Source organism: Dromaius novaehollandiae, chromosome 25 (genome assembly GCF_036370855.1).
Source record: "Dromaius novaehollandiae isolate bDroNov1 chromosome 25, bDroNov1.hap1, whole genome shotgun sequence".
NCBI lineage: Eukaryota > Metazoa > Chordata > Aves > Casuariiformes > Dromaiidae > Dromaius > Dromaius novaehollandiae.
In genome coordinates, this window is record NC_088122.1 from 2,500,314 (window position 1) to 2,517,693 (window position 17,380).

Consider the following 17,380-nt stretch of genomic DNA (forward strand, 5'->3'; position numbering starts at 1 on the left):
ATTACTTGAAAATTGCTAAGCATTCTAGTTACACTTCAGTATTTTTCCCTGGTTGTCTGCAGTTCTGTTGGACTAAACAACTCTAGAGCCCTGGTTGTCTTTAATCAAAAGCTCTTCCCTTTTTCAACCCCAAAAGAGGCAGTTCTGAATGGAGCATGAAAATTCATAACATATTTGTCACTGCTTTTTCTAGTCATTGCTGCCAGAGAAGCTAACTTCTGCCATTGACTGCCTAACCAAGACACTGGACTGCAATGCAAGTTATGCGACGTATTACAGGAAAGTCAGAGACATTACCTTCATTACAGGTAGTTCCTTCTCAGTTTAAGTTTTCTCTCCTCTCTGTGGCCCTTAAGACCCTGATTCCAATCTACACTCTCAGATCACCTAAGCTGCAGACCTCTGCTTCCCCTTAATGACTCAGATGCACAATTTAACCTCAACAAGCCCAGGATACCTTATCAGACTTACAGTGACATTAAAGGTCTAACAGCATGTTATTACCTTAAAAGAGTGTAATGTCAGAATTATGGATGTACACTTGAGTATGATTCAGAGGAAATGAAAATGTGGCTCTTATGATAGAAGTGGAAAAAACAAGGAATGAAGGCAGAACAACCAAGGGCATTTGTGGCAAACAGCATAATCAGAAGAGCCCTGGATGCTATTCTCACCACTTTTTGTAATTTTCTTAATTTTATCATTAATGGCATTACAGCTGTCATCAAAAGAAGTCAAAATCGCACTGCTCAATTACACTGATAAGAAATTCTCTTAAGAAACTTTAGGTCTAAGTACTGTGTGAATAAAAAGAAAAAGAAGGCTCATCAGCAACAGAACCTACAAACATCATAAATAGCTTTAAAAACAGTTACTATTAAATGCTGTAGTTCTTTGAAAGAAGGGCAAATTTTGCTGGGACCTACCTTGAGTTTCATTGGTGACATAGTATCAGCTACAAACAACACAATAAAACCTAGATAAAAGCAAGTCCTCAAGCCACACTTAAGTCACTTGCTAAATGAAGAAAACATGATATCCTAAGAGACAAAGCCTCTGAATTTTCATTCTCTGAAATACAGACAGTGCCAACCCTTTCAGAAAACAGATAATTTACTAAAAAGCCACCTACTGAAAAAAATTCCTTATAAGTATCTCAGGCCTTACTTCCTGATATTGGTCAGTTCTGAATATTTTCTCCTTAAAAAAACCCAAAAAAACAAAAAACCCCCCCAAAACTTGCATGCATTTATAAACTAAGCATGAGATTCAAACCTCAAAGTGCTACTCTTTTAATACAAGTTTTTAACACTTGTAACAGTACGTTTTTATACGGCACCATCCACCGGTACATAGCCCTCCTAAAAAAAACTATTCACCATATTTAACAGTGTAGAAATAGCAGACCATGTTACAGACTTCTGTTTCAATAAAATGTAACTGCAATTGACCAAAAAATTCAAAAGTCAGAGAAGATAGACAGAATAAGTATGTCTTGTTTCTTAGAAGCTTGAGTTAATAAACCCCTTCATCCTTCAAATTCACAAAAAACGTATTGAACCATGGACTTTTTGTTCAATTATAACTCATGACTTTTCTCCCCCCCGACTGGTGAAACAGCTAATACTGTTGCATCTTTTAGGATTTTTTTCCTTTTTAAATTCCTAAGATATGAGAACCATGATATTTGCCCATCCAGCTACGGAAAGGCCATATTTAGCCTAAGTAATATTGGACTATGTGCATATGAGTCAAACAGTTATTCATACACAGGATTATTCAATGGGTCTAATGTTTGAATCATTATTCCTCTAAAAACTGTCTGTACAAAGTTCTACTTACTAGGTGTACCTCACTTACATTTTTCATCTGTATTCATCTAAATTATTCAATTCCGCAAATGTTTCAGGTTCCACAGAAAAACACAAACCTATAAATCCTCCCACTCTGATTACAATACCCATTTCCACAGACAGCTGCCCTGTCACTGCACAAAGTACGGCCTTCAACTACTGAAAAAGCTTTTTATTAAGGCAAATATTCATGCAGGGTAACAACAACAACCAAAAAAGTTCAGTTCTATAAAAGCAGGTCCAACATGTTACTGTAGTATCTCCCAGGTTTGATGTCAATAAGTTAACACTAGCAGTGAAGTAAATGGCCTAAGATACATCATCCTGACAAGTGAAGAAGCTGTTACTGTACTTTTAGCCTACAGCAGGTAAAGAATCTCATTGTTAGGGGTACCGTTTCTGAAGCTCAAAGATGAAAATAATCAAAAATAACTCTTCTCAGAGAAGAACTACAGAGAATCTTGAAGCTAAGATGAATATACATTTACATCAGAAGTTCTTCATGCTGTTTTCCCTACATTTTCTCTCCTAGACCTCCTCCTGACAAGGTATATAGTTAAAGGCACCACAGGCTTACTAAAACTTGGTGGGTGTGACACCAATATATCAAACTGGAATGCAGGGTTACCTCACACTGTTACTTTAGGGCAAGTGCTTCAGTCATGTACTTCAGCTAACAGACCTGAAATCAGAGATCTCCTAAGTACCTATGACAAAGTCTTATCTGCAGATAGCTAGGTAGACAAACCGATACCAATCCACCTTAAGGAGTAATGTGGGAGGATGCCAATGACATCTTTGAAAGGCTAATTACATCTGCCGGAAGCCTGAGATCATCTCCAGACCTCTGCTACATCGCTACCCATCCAGAAGCTGGAATCAAGGAACATGAGAATCCATTGGGATACAAAGTACTTCTCACTTTTCACAAAGAACTTGCAAACAAAGCTGCTGGAGAATTTTGCCAAAATATTTACAAAGTGGTAAAAAACAAGACTAACAATGATATTAGAAAGTCATCTAGTCTCATGCTAGGATGACATACAACTGTATCAGCTGTACTGTCACAATAGTCATGGATCAGGAAAGAACTCTGCTGCATTTAGTCTATAAATGCATACCAAAAGGCCGCCTCCAGCTTGCAAAAGTTTTACATTCCAAAGATTGCAAAGCCAAACTTACCCAAAAGCCCAAACGCTACCAAGACACAAACAGCGAGAGGCACGCATCAGTGAGGCAACGACGGTCAGCGTGATAAAGCATGGCGTCAACGCAGCAGAGCCTTGGTATTTGTCAAGCGTTGCCCCCAAAATCAAACGAACAGACAAAAGACAGTTTTAAGGAAGCCTGGGGGGAGAAGACAGCGCGGTGTGTGTACGGGCGCTCGCGGGCAGGTCGTTAGAGGCGTCACGGGAGAGAGCAGCGCGGTGGAAAGGTCAGCAAGCAGGAGCCGGGAGCGAACATCGCGGCGGGATCCTCCCGGCGCCTATTGTGTGGGCTGGGAGGCAGAGGCGCGGGCGAGGCGGGCTCCTCCGCCTGCGACACGTCCAGCGCTCTGGGCACAGCAGAGGCAAAACGCAGCAGCATCAGCAGCGCGGCCTGCCCGGCCCGGCCGCCCCCGCCCCCGCGGCCCCCTCCTGAGGGAAACGGCCGCGGCCAGGGCCCCGCCGCGCCCCCCGCGAGACCCGGGCGCCTCTGCGGCGCCCCCCGCTAAACAGCTCAGCCCGTGGAAGGGGGAGGGAAGGAGGGCGGGCGCCCACCGGGGCGCGGGCCTCACGCCGCCGCCGCCTACCTCACGCCGGTGGGGGAAGCGCTGGCGACCGGCGCCGCCGCCCGCCACAGGCCCCGCCGAGGCGCCGCTCGGCACTTCCGGGTGGGGGAGGGGGAGGCAGGGCGGCGGCCCATTCAGCGCCGCGCGCGCACCGCGCATGCGCTCACTCCCCCTCCCGCTCTCTCGCCTGCTGCGGCCCTGAGGCGAGAGGCGCGAAGCGTTGCCTGCGGCTGCAGTGGGCCGCGCGCGGCCTCGTCCCGCCGGCGGCTCCGCGCAGAGCTCGGGAGCGGGAGGCAGCCGGGCGCTTCCCCAGCCGGCGGCCTGCGGTGGGGAGCGGGTGTGCCCCCGTCAAAACCGAAGGAGCCCGGCGCTCGCTGCCCTTCTCCAACCGCAGTAGATGCCGGGGTCTTGCGGCCTGTAGGCAGCTCTGAGGGGCCCGTGGCACCCGTGTGCAGGCGCAGCCCGGGGGGCCGCAGCCCCTCCGCGGGCGCAGCCCCGGGGCGGGGGGTCCCTTCGCGTGAGGTGGCCGTTTCGCCCCGTCGGGGCAGCGCGGGGCGGGTCGCGGCCTCGCCGCGGCCGTTGCTGCCCCTCCGCGCCGGCAGGGGACGCGCGGCGCTGCGGCCTGGGGGGCGGCGCTGCGCCTGCGCGGGCAGTTCGAAGGCGATGGCGGCTGAGGCGGCCGGCGGGTGAGGGCAGCGGGGCAGGAGGGACGGGGTGTGTCTCGCCGCCTCCGTCGGCGTTTTTACCTCCCGCTCTGTCTCTGCAGGGTGTCGGCGCTGGCGGACAGCTCCAGTATTGCGGCGGCGGACGACGAGGCGTCTGGGCAGAAGCGGAAAGGTAGGCGCGGGGTGAGGGGGGAAGCCCGCGGAGGCGGGTGGCCCGGCCTAACCCCCCCGCCTCTCTTCCAGGAGGAAGAGTCGTGAGGTCCCGCTACCTGCAGTACGATAAGGAGAAGAAAAAGGTACTTAGGCGCCTCACTGCGGGGCTCGGGGGTCTCTCAGCAAAGACTAGAAATGGTCCTAGGCAGCGGTTTGGACTTCTGGAAGCGGGGTCTAAATAAAAGGCAGCTCTGCTGGGGCTGTGAGGGAGCCGTTATTTACTGGCAAATAGATGCAGGCTGGGATGGGATCTTAAGAGTGTACTCAGCTGATTTGCAAAGCAACAAGATGCCCTAGGATAGTAGTTGTTTATTTGTCATCATTCAAATAGGAGTAAAATAATGTTACTGCTTGTAATTGCTGCTTGTATTCAGTCTTATCTGTTTCTTGGTTGTCAGGATAGTTCAGCAAATTCTTTTACAACTTCTACTGTTAAACCATCTGAAAAAGGAGGGAGCCTACAAAACAGATCAGTTCTTCCTCAGAAAGGCAAAACTTCTGCTGGTAAGTTTTTCAAGAAGAATTTAAAAGCTGTTCTTTGAGGACCTTTATTTCCAACCTGTGGATTTCCTAACAGCTAAGATCTTGCAAGATGCATGAACTTGGTGTGGGATTAGGAGGTGTAAATTGAAGTGCATTAAACTCTTGTCTTGACTTTCTCATGCAAAACTAATCTCGAATTGAGTAATTGAGAATTGAGTTGTCTAGAGTAAGTATATCTCTTGCCTTGTCTGCAAAACCTTGAACTATGCTTTCAATATGGCCTCATCGTTGCCTCAGGTTTTTCTTTAATCTTTACAGTAAACCTAGTGTAAAACACCACAAGTCCCTCAACGTATAAACTATCTGCAAAACTGTCCTTTTTAAATTCTTTTGCAAGAATTGCAGAAGAATGTTCTGTGAGCTTTAGAAATGGTGTGTATAAAGTAAATGTTTAAAAGTTCCCATGAGATTGCCACATGTTAGTGAAAGAATATACAATTGTAGACTTGTGCAGAATCTGTTCTAGTTATTTTAGTTTGACAACAGCTTCTTGCTACAGGTGCTGTCCCTCATTCATTAAATCAGAGCAGTTTTGAGAAAGGTGACTTACAATCCACATTATTAGATGAAGATAAAGTTACTCGACCTGACCTTGATCTTTCAGCTATTAACGGTAAGTGCCACTCAAATTCACTTTCTTGTATTATTATTTGTAGTTTATTGTAGTATAACTTCATTATCAGTAACACTCATGCTGTATTGTATTCATGTGAAGATACTGCTAAAGAAAAATAAGGTAAATCTTATTTTTAAATAAGTGTCATTAAGCAGAGGTATTGAGGACTTTGGAGATTAATTTAACCTTGATTTTGAATATCTTCTTGGTACTCTTTTTTTCTAATTGACATGCAATGTTAAGGAACAAAGCACCCTCAAATTTCTGTTTCTGCAATAGATGGGTTTTAATCAGTCCTTCTGAAAACTGTACCACATCTATCTGTAACTGTCATGTAAAGCTGAATATCAGTATAAAATGCTTGTAAGAGCCACATCTTGTCATGAGTATAATCAGAGCCAGAAACAGAGCACAAGTCTCTCTTACTGGAACACACAGTCATTTCAAAATTTTCTTTGCCTTTGAACTTCATGGTATGTTGTCTTGCTTCATGCATTTTGGGGGGGGAAAAAAAGAGTAATAACATCTCTCCTGTTCTGATACAGACAAAATTCTCCTCAAAAAGACTCCTAGTTCGAAGTCTGTTTGCAAAACAAGTACAGAGACAAGTGGAAAAAAGCAGAATGTGGTGAGTCTCACTGCTTTGTCTTAAATATTTATTTTGAAATGTGCCAGATGAGTATTTTCTCTTTATCTCTGCCTTGGTAACAAAAGTTAAGGTTTCCAGAATGACGTAAAGCCTTATGGCAGAAGTCAGATGGTAGGTCTGTTCTAGTGCTAGTAGAACAGGTATAAATCTCAACAACACAGACCGAAGTTTTGCTTTTGCCTCTTGTGATAGTCTGCTCTAGTTGAAGCATTTGTTCAAGTCAGTTCTTCTTGTATTCCTGTATGTCTCTTGACACTTTTTCACCAGAAAATTAACAGTGACTCAATCTAATTCTGAAGTGCTTTGTAACAGCAATGCATTCAACATAGCATTGAAACTTTGAGTTCTCTACAAGTGTTTTGAACATCTGCTGAAAATGCTAGGAAAAGTGGTGGAACAATGAATAAATAAGCTGGTTAGGTATCAATGGTTAACATGCAATGTTTAAAAACCCAAACTTCCTTCATACAGCTGACAGTTGTTGATAATAATGCTGATTCTGGGCACAAATTAGATTTCCAATAACTTATTTGAATGCTGAAAAAATAATTGTTTAAATACTGAAATTGAGCTAGTATATTCTTTTCTTTTTTTAAAGAACTCTGATTCTGGTGTTCTGAACGAATGGCTGGAATCTCAGACACTGCTTTTAACTTACCTAAGAGTAAAGGTGAGAGTCAGTCAAGTATTTGGTACTTCAGATGGAAATTGGGCAGCTCTTCCATATCAAGTTCTTCTGTGCTTTCTGATTCATAAAAGTTAGATTTTTATGATTTCATATATATGTGTCTGTGGAGCTATACAACTTGCTTTGAAAACTTTCCTGGAGTTAATTCTGTGCCGGTTCATTAGACTGATGCCAGTTCTTCATGAAATGGGTGGAGGGTGCAGAATTCTTAGAAAAACTGGAGGTGAGAGTGTTTGTATTTCAAGGGTGTAGCAATTACTTTGTTCACTCAGTACTGAATGTGTATAATTTTCCTTTACAAAAGATATCAGCAGGGATGAGGGGAGAAGATGGAGTGGCTTTAAAAGATACTGTGCTCATTGCATGAGGTCTCTAATTCCCTAATTGAGGCTATTTGAACTTGAATCTGAGGCTTTCATGTGCTGCTTCAGAGTATGTTAATTACTTAGATGTAGCATCATTTTAGTTATGAATATTTTTGGATTTAATAGGCAGGAAAAAATCTTGCCCAGCTGGAGGAAAAAGCAGAAGAAAACTTGCTAATGTTGTGTGAAGAAAAGGAGAGGCAACAGGAAAAGCTCTGTGAGTTGAAGCGTGAATTTCTGCTTGAGGAGCAAGAGCAGAAACTTGAAGATGTATTAAATAAACAGGTAGGCTTTTTATTACAAGTCGCACTTCCTCTACGTTTAAACAAGCTCTGTTATGAAGTATTCCTTTCTTCAGACAGATTTCTGTTTCTGTGGCCTGCAGGTACAGAATTTTATGCATCTCTAAATGTCCACTTCCTGTTGTGGCATGTTATACTCTCTAGAAACCTAAACAAATGCCTGTGTCACTTTTTTTTTTTTTTGATGTCCCTTGTGGATAGGCAGGAAGGAGAAGTCGGAGCTGTTAGGCAAGGGGGAGCGATAGTGCACCAGTTGCCAGAGCAGCTTACAGTTGATGCAGAAGAGAAATAAGTGGCTTAAAACCACATGAACATCCTGCAGTTAGGCAATTACAGTTATCATGGCTAGAGCCGAGATGCTAACCCTTAGATGAGAGGCAAACACCTTCTGCCCTTTATCTGTCTTATTTTTATATGTTAGACAACAGTAATTCTGTAAGAAGACAAGCTGTAAGAAGACAAGTTTCTAACAATTTTCTTAATAATAGATTATCTTAGAAGCTAAAACCTCCTCTCTTTCTCAGTATTTTGTTAGTTTTATTGTGTCAAATTGAAAGGATAGTATTGTTGGAATAATTAATTTTAAAAGCTAAACTTTTGTTTGGTTTTAACAAATACGCATTGCATATTTGCAGATTTGCAATTTGCAAAAATTAAACAATGAAGACTTTTGTCTCTTGGGGAATACGCTGTATCTGCAGTCCAAAGATCAAAGGCAAAACATTTTGCCTGCTACGTTTCTAACACGTCTGAACTACAGTGACGAGGAAACTGGCATTGACCTAGGTATTTTGGGGTGATAGAAAAAAACCCTATTAAACAGTAGAATAGGAGTAACATACCACAAACTTCTTGAATTCTTCTGTCAAAGAGCATTTCAAAGTGGTACTTGTTTATTTTTTTTATTTTTTTCTGTGTTGAACCAGACTTGAATCACAATCTATAGGGATATAAGCCAGCTCATGCATTCTAACTGTATTACTAGAATGGCTTCTTTGTGATGAAGTGTTAGTTCATCATGTGTCTTTTTCAGATGGAAGTACTTGCTCCCCTTGTTCCTGTTTGTGAACAATTTAAAGAGCAATATAAAAGCTTTGCAGCTTCCCTGGACGCCACTAGACATGAATTACCTGTGAAGAATATACACATAGAGGGGGATACACTAGCATATCTGGGTAGGAGAACTTGAATTTTCAAACTTACTTTCACAAATAGTGTTTTTCAGTATGCTAGAATTCTTAAGTCATTATTGCTGGATCTATTTATAGCTACTGGATGAATTTTGTGTGCTCTTCTTTCAGTCTGTGTGGACACTGGCTGCAACATTAGCCACATGTTTTGCTCTGAATAGTTCTTGTCTCTGTTTAACAACTTAGGTGTACGTGTTCAAGATTTTTATCTGGTAGCAGGAAAAATGGTTTCTAAGTTAGGGCAGTTATTATATTTTCTTTTAGCAAGTTTCTGTATCTTTTTTTATCTGTGTCTTTCACATTCCTCTTTCTCCTTTCTTGTTCCTAATGCATATGCAAGTTGTATAGTTGTAGTATCTTGATCTTTTTTTTTTTCCTGTATTTGAGGGATATAGCCATGTGGAAAGATTTGCTTGTTCTGTAAAACTAGAGCTTAAGTATATTGTACGATGTCTTGAATCAGAGTCTGTTTGCTTTATAAGTCTTTACTTGTGGTCTGTACTGAAGTCTGTGCAAAAACTTAAACTTTCTAACCGTTCATCTGTCTAGCATCAAGAAAGCAGATTTTAATAACCTCTTGCTGCAGTTAGTCTTCCTCACTTAAATTAAATAACTTGGCTTTCATAGTTTTTTCATTATGTATTTGTGAATGCTGAGGAAGCAGTGGTTTTCCAATATCTGGTTCACTTGTCTCTGGTTACTGCAACTATTCAGCTGTTAAGTAATCTTACATTAATTGATGCCACTGTGCATTTCTGAGTAATGTTTTTAATATCTCCTATATTGTAGATGAACTTCAAAAGCATTTAACTGTCACACAGGAGCTTCTGGCAGAAGTTAAGCCTGGCTGTGCAGAAGAAAATGCAAAAGCATCCACTGTACTGAAAGAGCTTAAAGAAGTCTTTCAGGAACTGGACAAAGAGCTTCAAAGGTATTTACAAGAATCGGGTGAAAAGACTCTCCAACTCAATATTCGGAGCAAACCTACAGACCTCAGCTTTTGAATTCAGCTTGTGTATTGGAGGATTAATTGAGAGAATTGTTAGCACTAAGTTAAATTCTGTTTGTAGCAGGCAGACATATTTCTGTCTCTACCCTCTTCTACATGAAAGTCAAACGGAAGATGTTTTTTCTTGTTTGTGTATTCTAAATAAGTCACTTCAGCGTGATGTCTCTGATGCTTTTGTTGAGAATTTTAGCGAGCAAGGGTAGCACTAGTAAAGTGCAAATATGTAGGAGTGGAGAACTCCATGAGACAGAAAAGTGATCCGGAAGCACTCAGTCTTAAAGAATAACTGTACAAATATAACTGTAGCCTGGCTTTTCCTTTCTTCCCTATCAAGTCATGCACTTTCCCTCTGTATTGGGCATCATCCCTGAGCAGGTACAAAGAGCACAGAAAGGTTCCTTCTCTGAATATAGTGTCAACAAATATAGAATATCATGGAGAGCATGAGGAAGAGATGTAATATGGTAAATTTCCTTTCCTCTCTTCCTGAAGAGGAGGCTACAACTGAAATCTTTGAAGGCTGATAGACCCTGAACCCAAACACCTATCTCCCTGTTCTACAAACTTCCCCTTCCTCTTATCCAAATTCTTGCCATGGAGAAGCAAATTCTTAATTTACGTTTTTCCTCTGGTGGCTATAGAGTAGAAGAATCTTGTGAATCTTCAGGTACATGGCCTTTGTGGGTAAGCAGAAGTTATGATCCTCCAGTGTAACTGATTTAGCCTGCTTGGTTTGTTCCAGGAGCTTCACACAAGTGCAGAACCTGTCATTTGAAGTCAGTAAAGAAGTTTCTCTGCATAATCAAAGAATATGCGAAGAGAACCATGGACTAGATGCTGTGAAACGTTGGTACTTCAACTGAACTTTTATTGATGGGTGGGTACTAAATCAGTGCCAACAGACTTGTTATCTTTTTACTTCTTGTTTAAACATATGACTTGTCCAACTTTTCAATGATACTAGAATATGAAACTTGCAACATATATGACTAAACTAACATAAGCCAGAGTTCTCTTCTGTATGATGTCCTGCAAGGAAACATCTTTTTTCAGATGTGAATTTTTCATTTCCCCGTGGCACCTTCCTCGTCACTTTCTCCGTGACAGTACTGAAAGGTAAACAATAAGAAATGCTATTCTTAGCAAATACTGCCTACGTACTCTTCTTGTTTTACCATCTTGTAGCTGGCTTCAAGTGCACTGACTTGCATCTCTTTCCAAAATAGTGTTCTTTAAAGGGCAACGTATCAGACTGTAGGTACGGAATTGTGCATGTGGTACTGTGCATTTGCTGATCTAGGCAGGCGATCTGCAGGATTATACAGCGTGAGCATTGATCACTCGGTGAGCAGCTTCTGGAGGAACTCTAATTGTCTCTTGTTTCTTTATTTGCCAAGAGGAAAAGCTATATGGGTAGCTAGTAGTGAGGCTGATGAACGGGAGGAACCTGGTCACTTGCAACAGAAAAGTTTGGTGTTTTGTCACCTAATTGTCTTGGAAACAAATTACTAAAATCTGACGTGCTTTCATATTAACCTGACACATTCTTTTTAAGGACTCTAATTTCATTTTATAATAAAAAAAGTCTTTCATTGCTGTATTAATAGTTTTCATTTTTGAATATTTTCATTTATCTCCTGCAGAAGCTTTTTTTTCTATCTGGGCTTATATAGGGCTAATACTACCCAATATATACAGTGATGGGTTTATAGGCATTAACTAGTCCAAAAGGCAAGCCATGTCCTGCTGGCACCCAAAGTGCTGAGACCAGATGACTGTGAATGTGGAGAGAAACCTCTAACCTAAATACTGAGTAAGTGCCTGGATGAGAAACAGAAAATATCTGTTATGAACATATATGCCAAATGTGGCATTCCCCCCGCAACATACTTTCCATTTTTATAAGTGGAATGTGTGTAGCTGTCTGAAAAACATGCATCCCATATTGTGTACCTGTGAAACCTCTCTCTGTGATGGTTTTTTCAAAAGCTCTGCTTTGCATTGTTTGCGTACTGGTATGTTTCTGGCTTAAGCTGTGTCTATTGACCTTTTTGCCTGCTCAAAAAAAATGTTTGGAGCATTCCCCTTGCACTCTTTGAAATATTCTTAAACTTCATAAATGTCTCAGGTTCTATTGCTGGTATTAAGGGTCTAACTAGATCCTGTCTCCTTATTTAAAAATAGGATTAAGTTAAGCTATAGTAGCTGCATCAGTAAGGTGTGCAGTGTATTAGAAGAGAAGTCAATAACTATTAAGACTCTCCTTGTGTATAATTTCAGTGTTATTATTCATAGCAATTTAGCCATGGGCCAGTAGGAGGGCAACAAGTAATTTTAATGTACTCATCTAGTATCTCCATTTCCTCAAACATGTTGGGTGAACAGCACCCAGTAGTTCACCTGTGTGTGCTGCCATTCAGGCCATGAATCATAGATGCTGCAAACGGCAGGATCATAGCCCTGGTCAGGACCAGGAGTTGCACCTATGAAGTTGACCACAGGATGGGGAACTTTGCTAAGCAGTCAATTCTCGGGTTAGTAACAAGTTGTTTGTTTTGGTTTGGTTTGTTTGTTTGTTTTATCCTCCCTGGGTGGAATTCTCAATAGAAAGGTTCATGTATAATGAAACCACTGGTCAGGCAGCTGTTTATTCCTAAGTTAGGGTAATTTCTTGGCTGTTTGTCCTCATGCCTTTAGCCTGTTCATCAGAAGTGTGTCATTCTGACACTCAAACTGTACTTAGAAAATTAAGAGGGTTCTTAAATTTGATAGGGGAGGGATGTAATAAAAAAAATGTACGGTATACTGTCTTCATAATTCTGTCTCTGCACAGACACAAGGCAGAAGTGTTTCTCCTAGAATTTCATGATGTTAGAGTGCATTCCTTTCTGTGATTACTGTTCTTAAAAAAAACAAAAAAACCCAAAAAACCCACTAGTTTAGGAAATACTTGACTCCTAAATTTAACATATCCTCTTCAGTCAAGTATTTTTCCGCCAATGAGATACTGTAGTATATATACCAAAATATTACTTAAGCAACAGAGAACAATACAATTTTTTTAGAAGTATTTATTTCTAAATAATGTGCAGTTGATCTCAGGGACATAGTTTCTATCTAAAGAATAAATATATGTGCTCCAATTTTAACAATGTTATGTAAAAACCCTTTTGCTCAGTAATTTGGAGGGGTGGAAGAGGTCTTAAGTAGTTTCAGCTTCCTTCTCGACTTTCTCACCCTGATCATTTTATAAGCTATTGAAGTGTTACATTTGCATTCATACTGTGAAGTGAAGTGGAATACTAGTCCTTCCCTCCCCTGAAGAAGGGTGTGCAGGGGATTCTGCTCACAGTGGTCCGAATCAGAGGCTCTAAATCTTCTGGTGCAGCAGTTCATCCCTGGTGCTGCAGGTGGCAGTCATTATCTATGCAAGCCTAAGGCAAAGTGGGAGTCTACGGTTAAAGGAGCTAAAGGCCGACTGCATGCACAAAACAAAGTGCTCAGGGATGTGTACTCATTTTTTTCAGGAGAGTAATAGTGTCTTAATTTGAATGCTCTGGCCATTCTTTTCATTAAGCTGAAGTCTTGAATAAGTCTTTGTACAGATGGTAGAACAAGTGTCAGATAAAGCAGCTCAGCCTATCTAGGGAAGGATTTTGAACTGTTGTGAACTGAGTGTCTTTTTCATTTTGATCTTCCTGAATATTAGTTCTAAGTGGCTTCATTTTGGCTCTTTGAAGAAATAAAGTGTTTTAGGCTCTTCCACTTTAAAATTGTCATAGGCATTAAATGTTGTCATATCTAATAGTGTACAGACAAAAAAGACTGCAAGATCGCTGGAGCAGGGGCTAAACAGATATGGCACCACTTATTTTGTATTTTGTACTCATTTTCTGGAAATGTTACATATCTCAAAAGCTCTGAATCTGGTAGGAATCCTGAAGAGCTTAAGAGTGATAATATAGAGCTCTTTTTCTTCTGGTTATCGGTGTCTCTTTTCTTTTGCGCCTAGAATTAAGAACATTCCCCTTCTTGTATCAGTGTACATCTAGGCTTGTTCTGTCTGAACTAATGCAGTACTTAATATCTATGTATTCATCCTTCAGGGCAGAAGTTCATATTGTCTAAATGTTAGCAGCATTGTGCCCTAAGGCTTTTGTTAGCTTTTTTGGTTTTTGTTTTCTTCCAGAAAGTGAAGACAACTGTAAAACAAGCCAACTAGCTCTGCGAGCCTGGGCGGGGGGAGGACTGAGTGCTAATGGGGGGCGGGGGGGGGGGGGCACAGAGATGCAGATATTTGTCTTTGGCAAAACTTTGTCATTAGTTGTCTAGAAGGCGATTGGTAAAGATCATTCTGAACTAACTTTGCATTGTGCAAATTGCCCTGCTTAGATTCTGGTATCTCTTGGAAAGGTCTGACTTGAGTCACTCTGGTATTGCCTGTCTTGACAGCAGCCTCAGAAGGGCTGAGTCAAAGTGGGTTTTTTTGATGCAGTTTCTGTGCTCCCTGTGATAGGGTCACCAGGGGTCAACATGAGGGAGCATCCCTGCTTGCCTGTGGTGTGCTATAGTGGAGCTGCAGCCCAGGAGATAATTGAAGCCTGTTTGTCTCTTCACCACCAGCCCCCAACGCTCTAATTCTTTGTTCACACTAGCTGCAAATGGAGCTGATTCTTTGCTCATCAACAGCAAGTAAGCAGCTCATGACCCCAGCAGATGTTTCTGCATTTTAGGCTAATGAGAACTTACTGGATTACTGCAGTCTTCCCTGCCTTGGAGTAAATACTACTTTGTTGGACATCCGGAAACTCATACTGAACATGATAAACAAACTTCTGGCTGGACTGTGATTGCCAGGACATGAAAAGAGTTCCACAGCGGCAGAGGATCTAACAGTTCTGAATTGCACCACTGAGCCACACCAATTAAGAGCATTTCCAGTGATTATGTGAGCATTCCTGTTCAACTCACAGAAATAATTTTAGATTGTTTCCTCCACTGCATTTGTGTGTGGTCTGTAAAGCAAGCACAAGAGGACTTGGTTTGCAGAATAGTCTCAAATGCTGCTCATCAGTTTCTTTCAAAATGTTTCTGTGTTAATGTATTTGCAAGACCTATGCTGTTTCTTTTTCTGTGTATGTACAAGATCTATCCTGTTTCCTGCTATTTCAAGATTTTAAACATACGTTAAGGGAGCAAACACAATTTTCTTCTAAGAAGACATAGCTAACTTTTTGGTTTATATAGCTCGCATATATTCAGAGACAGCCAGTGTGATACCCAAACCTCACTTCTTGTTTTAATATACTGCACCCAAGAAAAAAATGCAGTAGCTGATTGAACAATAGAGTTTTCAGGATGACTACCCAAAAAGATATTGTTTGTGCCAGTTAGTCCTTTCAGCAGTCAGTTTTTGTTGCATAGTTCTTCAGAACTTTTAGACAATATTTTGGTGATTGAAGTGGAAGACAGAGAACTATAGAAATGCAGCACTGATCCCAAGCTGATAAGCCATAGGCAAAGGCTGGTGATTATCAGCTTTACAGTAAAGCGATATTAGTATAGTTATACATCTTCTGAGTATGGGCAGAGTAAGCATAATATCTGTTTGCCGAAGGCTACATAGGCAATACCCAAAGATGTCGAGAGTCCTTAACCCTTTCTTGCTGCCTTCTCTGCCTTGAGAAATTAAAAACAGCTTCACCTTAACTGAATGAAATTAAATTTCTCAAATGAGTATGATTCATGTGATAAAAGGAGATTCCTCGCACCCTTGCCAAATCTGGTACCCTCCTTAATTGAACTGCAAAGCTATTATATAGATGGACTTTCTCTCTAGGTTAAAAAAGGAATCATCCCTTCCAACTCCTTACAGAACAAAGGTCATAGAATCATGTAATAGTTAGCAGAGCTAACTTTGAAGTAAATTAGGTTGCTTAAGGCATTATCCAGCTGAGTTTAGAATAACTCTTGAGTGGAGATTCCACAGCCTCTCTAGGTCCCTTATAATTTGTGCCTAAAACTTCCACCAGTCACTAAGACCATGCACAACTTGTATTACATCAATTGTATATGGAGCCTGTAGCAAGTTAGAATTCATTATAATAGAAGAAAACAAAAAAGCAATTTCTTATTAAATGCCCTAATGACAGCCACTTACTTCTGATTAAGCACATTCCTGTTCTAAATGAGTATCTGCCCATATTAATGGTTTATTAGTACTATTTCAGTCATTTGATAAGAATTTAAAATATAATATTACACTGAAAGTTCAGTTTCTCCTGTTCTGTGTCAGAGTTATATAATAATCATATTGTCGATATCATTATGTGCTGCTCAGATTATATTCTTATTTTAAACGTGCTCTTTAATTAACCTTTCCTTGTAATTTTGTTCTAGAGATGTTTGTATTCCCAGGAGATGGGATCACTCTTGTTTCTACCAGTCTGTATTGGAGCTGATGTTGTAGTTTCTGTAAAAAGACATTATCTTCATTGCTGGTAAGCTTGGGTTAGTATGGCAAAGCCAGGAGGACACTTACTTTGCAGTTAGCAGTTTCTACATTAGATATTTATGTTTGGCTAACAGAAAGGAGACTGTTACAGAAACACAAAAAAAAGGGAGAACAAAACTAGCAGTTAAAGAAGTGGGTGTGGGTTTTTTTGCCATGAATATAGTATTGTAAAAATTAACTAAGACCTTATTCTTGTCCCAGCGTATGGAATGACTGACACATGTTTTTCCATTGGGAGGGAGGGGAAATAATGATTGTGGTTTCCTTAAAGCTGATGATGAACTACTTGTCCCACTTTCTCACCTACCTTCTGTTGAAATCTAGCGAGTACAGGATTTAACAGCAGGAACAAGCCATTAATAGCTCTGTTTTTACTGCAGCATTTTTTTTATTTATTTATACAATATGTACAAGTGTTCCATAAATCTTTAACTACGTGAATATTCATCACCACCTCTGCCTTACCGTGATCTTGGGCCTGGACATCTCTGTGGCAGGTTAGAGTGATAACATTCATGCTGAGGCAGTGCACTGGGATTGGGGTAAGCATGGATAAATTAAGGGCATGATCCTACCACTTGATTCTTTTGAGTAATCTTACTGATTCAAACCTGTTTGGGGGGGGGGGGGGGGCACAAAAGGAGGCACAACTGGGAATAGCCGTACTCAAGGATTAGTGGTTTTTTAGAGCGTAGTGTTAACCGTTATTGTTTGACTAGTACCTGTCTGATAATTGTTGCATGGGTAGTTTAATTTATTCACTAGTAGAGGGGACATGGGGAAGAAATTCTTCTCAAGAGAAAAATGCTGAGGAGGATGGTTCTGAATAGATCTAATTTATATGCTGTTTGTACAATTTAGATGTGTTCACACCTTGTTCTATAACTGCAAGCTCTCCCTCACCTCTCTGACACACCACTATAGCTGCACGAATCCCACACACACTTTCGACCTGGACAAGTGCCTGAGATTCCTAAAATTTCATGAGGAGCAGAATTCCGG

General features: G+C 41.1%; 3 protein-coding genes across 18 annotated transcripts in view; 2 read left to right on the top strand and 1 right to left on the bottom strand.

Annotated features, from left to right (window-relative positions):
* Window positions 1-3,752, bottom strand: part of MYO9B (myosin IXB) — a 46,279-nt gene extending 42,527 nt beyond the window's left edge. For 9 of the 12 annotated variants that reach the window (XM_064497370.1, XM_064497369.1, XM_064497366.1 and 6 more), the window contains exons 1-2: window positions 3,646-3,752; window positions 3,036-3,135 (exon numbers count right to left, since the gene is read on the bottom strand). The gene's annotated coding sequence lies outside the window, so the exon portion shown is untranslated. Of the gene's footprint in view, window positions 1-3,035; window positions 3,201-3,645 lie in introns of all 12 variants that reach the window. The other 3 variants (XM_064497364.1, XM_026105894.2, XM_026105892.2) reach the window with 2 other exon arrangements.
* Window positions 3,753-3,923: 171 nt separating this feature from the next.
* HAUS8 (HAUS augmin like complex subunit 8) lies at window positions 3,924-16,819 on the top strand. 5 transcript variants are annotated; one of them, XM_026105912.2, is made up of 12 exons: window positions 4,218-4,310; window positions 4,391-4,461; window positions 4,533-4,585; window positions 4,901-5,006; window positions 5,545-5,658; window positions 6,207-6,289; window positions 6,909-6,980; window positions 7,490-7,648; window positions 8,699-8,840; window positions 9,645-9,786; window positions 10,607-10,741; window positions 14,598-16,819. In XM_026105912.2, the coding sequence occupies exons 1-11, from the start codon at window positions 4,288-4,290 to the stop codon at window positions 10,725-10,727; spliced, it is 1,086 nt and encodes a 361-aa protein (XP_025961697.2). In that variant the 5' UTR covers window positions 4,218-4,287; the 3' UTR covers window positions 10,728-10,741; window positions 14,598-16,819. The 5 variants fall into 5 exon arrangements, with proteins under 5 accessions (XP_025961699.2, XP_025961697.2, XP_025961698.2 ...); XM_026105913.2 differs by lacking the exon at window positions 14,598-16,819 and adding an exon at window positions 14,381-14,586; XM_026105914.2 differs by lacking the exons at window positions 4,218-4,310; window positions 14,598-16,819 and adding an exon at window positions 3,924-4,041 and having other exon boundaries at window positions 10,607-11,464.
* The window catches only part of CPAMD8 (C3 and PZP like alpha-2-macroglobulin domain containing 8), a 59,765-nt gene continuing 58,668 nt past the window's right edge, over window positions 16,284-17,380 (top strand). Inside the window, exon 1 of the mRNA XM_026105905.2 lies at window positions 16,284-16,364. Within this exon, the coding sequence (XP_025961690.2) occupies window positions 16,285-16,364 (80 nt within the window). The 5' untranslated portion in view covers window position 16,284. The remainder of the gene's footprint in view (window positions 16,365-17,380) is intronic.

Coding starts and splice junctions, on each gene's coding strand:
- HAUS8 (XM_026105912.2), top strand. CDS start 4,288: ATGGCGGCTGAGGCGGCCGGCGG. Junction 4,311..4,390: donor GCGGCTGAGGCGGCCGGCGG/GTGAGGGCAGCG, acceptor CTGTCTCTGCAG/GGTGTCGGCGCTGGCGGACA. Junction 9,787..10,606: donor CTGGACAAAGAGCTTCAAAG/GTATTTACAAGA, acceptor GGTTTGTTCCAG/GAGCTTCACACAAGTGCAGA.